The 9,109-nt window shown below is 40.7% G+C and overlaps 1 protein-coding gene and 1 long non-coding RNA gene across 6 annotated transcripts in view; one reads left to right on the top strand and one right to left on the bottom strand.

Annotated features, from left to right (window-relative positions):
• MYZAP (myocardial zonula adherens protein) overlaps positions 1-9,109 on the bottom strand; it is a 97,163-nt gene that overhangs the window by 27,216 nt on the left and 60,838 nt on the right. For both annotated transcript variants that reach the window (XM_007111262.3, XM_028494844.2), the window contains exon 11: positions 3,598-3,681. In XM_007111262.3, coding sequence (XP_007111324.1) covers positions 3,598-3,681 — 84 coding nt within the window. The remainder of the gene's footprint in view (positions 1-3,597; positions 3,682-9,109) is intronic.
• The window catches only part of LOC102975956 (uncharacterized), a 77,259-nt gene that overhangs the window by 50,212 nt on the left and 17,938 nt on the right, over positions 1-9,109 (top strand). The gene's annotated exons all lie outside the window — the stretch shown is intronic.

Here is a 9,109-nt window from a genome sequence, read left to right as displayed (position 1 = left end):
GAGCCATGGCCGCTGAGCCTGCGCGTCCGGAGCCTGTGCTCCGCAACGGGAGAGGCCACAGCAGTGAGAGGCCTGTGTACCGCAAAAAAAAATAAAATGGTCCTAACAGTAGGCACAGCACTTTAGCCTACTACCAACACTCATGCCCAGATAGCCTGCCGTACACCTCTCCACTAAAACAACTCAGGGCTCCTTGGAGACAAGCCAATATCGTATCTAGGGACAGGACAAAAACGAGGACAATCTGAAACGCCTGTTGTTGCCATACAGCAAGAATGACTCCACAAGCATCAGGAACCCTGCTACACGGGCGAGGAAGGTAATGCAGAACTCTCCGCAGCTGAGCTGTGATAATCTGAGCATCAAAACTAGGAGAAGGAAAAAATTATTGTGGGAGCAAGGTGAGTCTGAGAAATGCCTTGTGTTCATGATGTCACTCAAAAGGAAAGTTAATATAAAGTGTAGAGAAAGATAGTTTTAATTGCGAAGAAAGATGACAATATGTTACAACTTGTCATCAACTTTTAAAACTAGGAAGCATTAATATATAAGATGATGTAGTTTCTTTTATAGAGTGTTAATTACATGTTTGTTTATAAGATTTCTGTGTTGAGTAGTAAAGAATAACAAAAGGAACTTTAAGTCAGGTCATCCCAGGACTTGAGGGCCCTTGGAAGGGCTGCTTGACATTGGTGGTCATACAACAAGCAGGTGGAAAGAGGGGCAGAGATTCACTGGCATCAGTGCTCACACACAATTACCAAGGAGTCAGTCAGCAGTGTGTTTGTAACATCATAAACTACTCACACAGCCTGAAGAGGAAAACCAAGTACTCAAACTCAACCTCATCTCCTAGGAGGTGAAATCTCTACCTAGTCTGACAAAGAATGGCAAAATATTAATAAGGAATGCATACTTTTTAATAGTGCTAAAGATAGGTCAATGCATCCCAATGATAAGGGGTCCTGAGTTTGAATCACCTTGAAGCTACCTAGTCCTATATTGTAAAGCAAGAATTGTGTCCGTCCAAGAATTGGCATCCTCTAGCCTTAGCTATTCGGAGAAGGTATTCCATGTCCTTTGGATCTAAAAGATCACTGCACTTGTCAAAATGATGTTAACTAAGGGAAACTGGCCTTCGGAAGATACTAAAAACCAAGAACACAAACAATGAAGAAATAAATTAAACCCAAGATACTTAATATTTTAGAATAAGTTAAAGTGTAAATGTATTATCAAATCTTGACATTTTGTCTGTGTTTTATCTGCTGTTTAAGGTGGATGGATCAAAAGGAATTAGTCATTCTAAATTTGTAGTAGAATTTAAATAGTTTAATCAATGAAATTTATAATCAATGTTTAAATGCTCAGGAATGACGGTTTTCAAACCATTTTTGAATGGCTTATTGGATATACATAGCAGACACAGCCAGACGCACCCATATGCTGTGGACACTCACCATTTCCTGGCATGCCACTTGTGACTCTTTCCCTGGGGCTTCCTCTGCCCCCTGGAGCCCAGTTGGCTCTGCCCAGGGCAGGCCAGAATTGCCACACACCCCAGGAGCCGCCCTCACCAGCTACTGATGGGAGTTAGTGGATAAATGCCCTAGCTTTCTGACCTTTGGGTAAGGGTAACTTAGAGGCCAGTGCACGTCATCTTCCAGAGATGCCCAGGGCAAGTGGGCAGCAGCTGTCCACAGTGGTAATCTCTGTAAGGCACCCATTATTGGCCTTCGAACTTTCCCTGACTCATTTCTCCCCTCTCCCACTGGGGCTTCCTGGGATCACCTCCCAAATAAACTAGTGGACTCAAATCCACATCTCAGAGTCTGGGCAACCTAAACTAAGAGAAGAAAGGAATTTAATAAATTAAGATTAAACAAAGCACACGTATGTGTAAGGAAGGCTCTTCTCAATGCAGAGTACCCCTTGGACGTTTCCTAATCTCCCAGGAGGCCTGAGTAGCACAGCCAGGGGAAGGCGAGAGGGGTGGGCACTGTCTTGGGTAACCTGCTGCCTCTCCTGTTGGCGTCTCTTTCCTCCCTCCTGGAACCAGACTCTCTCAGGACCCATGACTTTCACCAGGACACTCACTCTCTGACTCTCACTGGGAAAGTATGATTCCCCCCACAGGGAACTGTGATTTCAGAGGGCAATCTTAGAAACAGAAATGTCCATTCATAACGCTGGAGGTGGACTCAGGACTGCAGAGGGGAAAACAGTGGGACAAGACAAGTGTCCACTTAGCTGTCAGGACACTGAGATTCCTGGGCTTTGAGTCTGCTACCAGGTCCCCACGGGCCACGAGGGACTTCTGCTTATGACTTTTATAGACAGCCCCACCACCACACAGTAAATAATGACACTGCTCCCCATCCCTACAAACATGGTGGTTAAGAGCTCAGGCTTACCCATTTCTAACAGTCACCTTGGGCAGATTCCTTAACATCCCTGAACCTCAGTTTCTCCAGCTACAAAATGGAGGAAACAATCTAACTCATAGGGCATCGCTCTTAATAAAGAGAGAAAATGATGGAGTGCTTAGGCATGTCAGGCACTTTGTATGCACTCTCATCACATGGACACACATGTAGGTACAGTTAATCATCCTCAATTTCTAATTCTAAGAAACTTACCTAGGGTCAGCCAGCTAATAAGCAGATCTAGCATTCAAATTTGGGCAAGTCTGACTCCACTCTTAACCTCTAGGTTATACAAAAGATATGGAAAGTAAAAGTGCCCAACACACACTAGGAGCTTAATTACTGTCGTTACTTTCCTGTCTTCTTATTCTCTCCTGGGCTGTCTCTCACCCGGAAGGGACTACAGCGGGGCACAGACAAGGAGAGATTCACGGAGGCTCAAAAGGAAGAGGCTCAATGCCAAGTTCTTAATAAATAGTCTTCAGAGAAAACAGAAGGCTTCCCCTTCTATTAACACCTAAGCTCTTAAGGTTCTTCCAACTCCATAATTTCCTTCCCTAGAACCTCCACAAAATCCCCAAAATGCCTTTCAAAAGACCAGAAAGTCAGGAATACTAAATATCTTAAAAGTTCCAGGTGAAATTAAGTCACCTGGAATGAGGAGTCTGTCTCTCAGCCTGGCTCTGGCATTAAGCTGTGTGACCTTGAGAAAAGCCACCTGCCTTCTCTGTGCCTCTTTTCTTTTTCTTTTTCTTTTTCTTTTTTTTTGGTTAATATGGAGATAATAATCCTTGTCTTGCCTTTCTTAAAGTTGTTGAGAGGATCACTGAGAAATGTATGTGAAAATACTTGGCAAATTATAACATACAACACAGATGTGTGGGGAGTTATCAGTATTCATCAACAGCTTATCAGACTTGCTAAGAAAATTCCTGAATAAGAAAAATGGGAGTCAAAAAGTAGAGGTGAGCAGCAAGGGGGAATGAGGAGAGTCAGATGGTAAAGAAAAACTAGCTGTCAGAACCTCATTTTCAGTGTTGGCAGTTAACCTTCAATCAATTTTATAAGGCCAGGAAATAGCCATATTTTTAATTAAGTGTCGGTGGTAGGCTCAGCAACATAAAATTTAGTGATAGGGAAGACCCCAGCTTAAAGAAACACAGCTTCTTACCTCTCCTTCTAAGAAAGATATCTTTTCTAAAAGCTGCAATATTAAGAGCTGTTTCTGCTGCACCTTTTTCTTTAGTGATTCAATCTAGAAAGAAACAAATTGGAAATTGTTATCAAAAATGCAGAATTTGTACAAGTTAATCAACTGGAAGAGAAGCATTTGGTTTTCATTCAAATAGAAACTACACATTGGTTCTTTTGTGTTCCATGGAACAGTATGAACATGAGGTGCTTTATGGAGGCGTGGTGGGGGATGGTTTCTGTGCCCGGGTATGCTTGGGACATCATTCGTGGTTGTGGAGTTGTTTCATTAGGTCTGTTTAGCCTAACATTTCTGCACTGATTTTGCCGTGTAACCCTTAGTAACATCCCACCGATGCTTTGGGAAATGCAGACATAACTCTGCATAAAAAAATTATTTCACTTGAATTTATGCAGCAGCCTGCATTTCATACATTCTGCTCTGTTGTTCCTGTTCGTATATTCATATTTGTTCAACCAAGTGTCAAAAGTTTTGCTCTGGGAAAAAGGTCACTGTCACTGAAAGTAATAATGAAATTCAGAGGACTGAGGACTCACGTGGCCTGGGTTAAACAGGGAAGGCTTCTGAAAGACAGAGACTTGAGCTGGGTTTTCACCTTTGTTTTTATACTATATCTTGGACTACTCTAACATTGTTTTTCATTCACATATCATGTCTCCACAGACATATCGTAGGTTCCCTAAAAGCAGGAACCAGGGTGCTCTCTACCACGCCATGTCTTGGACAATAGTGGGAACAGTGTGTAGGTTCGATAAATAACATGTGATTTTGAAGAATGCACTAATTTTCCAACAACCTTTTATATGATATTTGAGCATCTGCAAAATCTTTTTTAAAAAATCCCTCTCTGTGCAAAATGACACAATTCCTATAGAAGGGACTCTAGCAATAACTAAAAGAAGTACAAGTAGGGACTTCCCTGGTGGCACACTGGTTAAGAATCTGCCTGCCAACGCAGGGAACACGGGTTCAAGCCCTGGTGCGGGAAGATCCCACATGCCGTGAAGCAACTAAGCCCGTGTGCCACAGCTACTGAGCCCGCGTGCCTAGAGCCCGTGCTCTGCAACCAGAGAAGCCACCGCAGTGAGAAGCCCACGCACCACAACGAAGAGTAGCCCCCGCTTGCTGCAACTAGAAAAGGCCCGCATGCAATGGAGACCTAATGGCAGCCAAAAATTAATTAATTAATTTTTTTAAAAAAAGAAGTGTACAGTTACATTTAACCTTTGACCCAGCAATTCCATTTCTAGGAATAGATCCCAAAGAATCATTAGATGACTTGGACACAGGATTTTTGTTTTTTAGAAAACACACACACACAAAAACAGAACTCCATCAATAAGTGCCTGATAAATAAACTATGGTTCATCTTAACAATGGATGCCTATGTAACCTTCAAGAAAAAATGAAGATCTCTAAAACCCTGATACAATATATTGTAAGGAGTATATGGTATGCTGGCTTTGGTGTAAAACTGGTGAAGACATATGAATGAATATATATTTGCAAAATGAAACACTGCAAAGATCAAACAAATCTTAATTATTAATATTTACCAACAAGGAGAGGGAGGAAATTAGATGGAGGAGACAGAACACAGACTTTTGTGATAGTACCTTGTTACATAAGTTCAATTTTGAAAGCACATTATACAGATTCAAAAAACAAAAACCAAAAAGGGGAAAAAAGTGAATCTTAAAATTTGAAAACAAACAGAACAAAAAGAACTTAACCGTATATCAAATTGGTTAAATGAATTAATTCAAGTGTTGCTAGGACAAGGTAATTTGACTGGATGTTTTTAGTGGAATGTGTTCTAAAGATAAACAGTTGCACTCACTGGGAAAATTTTAGTAGTAATATACGTATTATGTTTTTAAACTATTTGATAGATTATAGTATAATAACATTTGGAGCCAAGATTTTTAGTGTAAGAAAAAGAAATACAAGTACGAAATCAAAGAAGTAAAAAAAAAAAAAGTTTTGTTAGATTTGAAAGTGTCAGTATGAATTCATAATCTTTTATTTTCTTTTAAAAAATATACTAGATAAGCCTAAGACACCTTATTCTACCTGAAAACAAGGACATGAAGGGTCTCCCTTGAGGCAAAGATGGGACAATGTGAGCATCAAAAAGAATAATGAGTAAAACACATGGAATATATATTTTTTAAAACCCTGAGTATTTTATTATTCTTAAAAAAGAAAACCAAAAACAAAGCAGCAACGACAATTCCTCGGAAATGACAGTGGAACCAACTCCTTACTTAGAAGCTTGGCAATTTGGATAAAAGAATAAAGCATTTATCCTGCCTTACTTGAACAAACTGCATGTTGAGATTACTAAAAAGTCCCAGTTTCTGAAGAAAGAAGTTTGACTCTGCAGAAGAATTCCAGTTAATAAGTGGGGAAGGAATGAGAGAATTCGAAAATCACCATTGTGCGATCCCCTAGGAAATAACTGACTCAAGCAAGCTTCACGGACAGATGAGACAGTGAGGGGCAAAGCCGGTGAGGGACTTTACGACTTTGTTGTGGGCTGTCACCACCTGATCCACGATCAGCCTTAGCATCACCCAAAGTGGGATCACCAGACATTGTGTGCCCCCGGAGCAATACAAAATGAATCACATGGCACCACCCTTGAAGTATTCTTGCCTCCCTGGACAAAACAAAGTTGAAACGGAATCTAATTGAGCTATTAAGGAAACAAGTCAAATTCAGAATGCGGGAACATTTATAGGACAACTGACTTAGTTCCTGCAATAAGTCACTGGCTGGGGGTAAATTTGAGTTGGGGGGCCCAGGGGAGTAAACAGAGCATATGCTCTAGATCAAAGGACTTCAGAAACCTAACAACCAAATACAGTGGACCTCTCTGTATGCTGACTGGAACAAAATATCAGTTAAGAGACAATTTTAAAGACATGTTGGAAAATGTTATTACAGACTAGTACTAAATGGGACCAAGGAATTATTATTAATTTTGTTAGGTGTGGCAATAAGCATTATGATTACAGAAGAAAAAGTCCACATGTTTTATTGATGCTTAATGAAGTATACAGGAAACATGCAGAATGTCTGGGATTTGCCTTAAAATAATTGCACAAAGGAAAAAGGAAAAGGAAAAGAAGGTGTAGATAAGGCAAATGTGGCCAAATCTTGCTGCTTGTTGAATCTAGGTAATGATTCATCATTACGCTCTTTGTTCTGAGAGAATGTGACATTTTCATGATAAAATATTTTAAATTCCACCTGGTGTCAAAAAATATAATTCTTGGACATGAAAAGCAAACCGTATGAAATAGAATACAATAAACATACTTAAGAAAAAAATTGATAATTATTTTTTAAATTAACAATTAAAAACAGTCACTAGTTATCCTTTTGTACCTATTAAATTTGCCCCAAACTACTGACTGAAGAAATCAGTGTTGGAAGGGCTGGGAGGGATAGCTACTCTCATGTGTTGCAGGTGGCGCTGTAAATTAGAATGACCCTTTGGGCAATGTAGCAATAAATATGAAGAGCCATAAAGCTGTTCATACCCTTTGACCTACTAATCCCACTCCTGGGAATTTATCCTACGGATATAATTCAGATGTAGGAAGAAAGCTATATATACAAAGATGTTCTTGCTCCAATTATTTATAATAGAGAGAAAATGGAAATAACCTTAATGTCCAGCACTAAAGGAATGGGTAATAAATTATGGAATATCACTTGGATGGAATATATTACACAAACACTAAAAACAAATATATTACAAAATGGAAAAGTGTTTACAAAAAGCCTCAAGGGATAGAAAAACAAGAGTTTACAATGATGAAAGTAAAAGCTGGAAGAAAAGTTAGAAAAACGAAATCGTTACGGGGTTGGGGTAGGATTATGAGCAAAACAAAAGTTTGTTTTGTTTAAACTTCCTTCATTTTTATAGGAATAATTTGCAAAAATCATCCTTACAGTGTCCCTTTTTCATTCCTTCTTATAGTGTTAGAAATTTTTAAAGCTTTTAAAATCTTTAAATAATAGGTAAAATGTGTACTGAAATGAACTAAAATATTCCAAGGTCAGGGGTAATATTTCATCAAATAACACAAAAAGTGACTTCACGCACACTAGTTTCACTATCTCTGAGGTAATCAGAGTGCTTTGTGAGTCAAGAGAAGCAAGAGGTGTGGGTTAAGGGCACCCTAATGAACAGCTCATAGGAAGAGACCAAGATGATTCTGCTCACCTTTGTCCCTAGATTTTAGTATTAAAAAGAAATAAATGCGGGCTTCCCTGGTGGCGCAGTGGTTGAGAGTCCGCCTGCCAATGCAGGGGACGCGGATTCGTGCCCCAGTCTGGGAGGATCCCACATACCGCGGGGCGGCTGGACCCGTGGGCCATGGCCGCTGAGCCTGCGCGTCCGGAGCCTGTGCTGCGCGACGGGACAAGCCACAGCAGTGAGAGGCCCGCGTACCGCAAAAAAAAAAAAAAAAAGAAATGCAAAGCAGAGATATCATCTGGAGAGACAGCTGAGGGGAGAACTCTGGGCTAATGCTAGCGTGAGGAGGCATCACGTTCTGGAGAAAAAGAATAGGTCGAGGGGAAGGATGTAGGGGATCTGAAGCTTCTGGCGACAAGGATCGCTTTTTTCAGCAACTGATGCTTCAAGAAGCGATTGTGCTCTTGCACTATAAATGAATGCTGTGCACACTCATTTGCTTTCATCCTTGAGCATTTCTCATAGAAGCATCTTGTACAGTACATTCTGTGGCCAGAGTTGACTTGCTCGGATTCGAGAAAAAGGATGCTTAGGTTGGCAGTCAGTTCATGGCTGGCCCCTCATGCCTTAGAAGGGGTGCCAACTTTGAACCCCAAGTTACTCCCCCCTGAGGTCTGCTCCTGGAGCACATCCCATGCCTTCTCCCAAGTGCGGCACCCAGTTTCTAAAATAAGCAGGCTCTCACGCGTCTGGGTTTGCTAATATTCTAGGTATCGTCTGACTCCCAAGCCTTTGGTTCTTTTCCACAATATCTAAATCACACATTTGTGTGGAAAATGCTATTATTTCTGACTGCCAACTTCAAAGAGCCTTGAAATATCGTCTCCTATAGCACCTAGCATGATAAACCCTCAAAAATTAGCTACTACTATGTTATTACTGGTATTCCTCCCTCCCTAGACTGTCAGCTTGAGAGTAAAGACCTTGATCATCTTCATATTCTCAGACATTGAATGGATGAATCAAAGAATCCGTCCATCCATTATCTCTAAACAATCCGCCTCTTAGACTTCAGGGGCATAGTTGTCTGGAACAGACTCTTGGAGGCCTAGATGAACCAAGACAGACTTGCTAAACACATAACCTCCAAAGCAACCCCCAAAATCGGGGGCACCCAAAATCCAGGGAACTATGCAGCCGGTATGCAAGTAAAATCCATTTGGCACCTTTGCTCTCACTTCTTTTTTTTTTTTTTTTTTT

Source organism: Physeter macrocephalus, chromosome 11 (genome assembly GCF_002837175.3).
Source record: "Physeter macrocephalus isolate SW-GA chromosome 11, ASM283717v5, whole genome shotgun sequence".
NCBI lineage: Eukaryota > Metazoa > Chordata > Mammalia > Artiodactyla > Physeteridae > Physeter > Physeter macrocephalus.
Note: the sequence above shows the minus strand (reverse complement) of the source record. Positions and strands in the feature narration are given on the sequence as shown.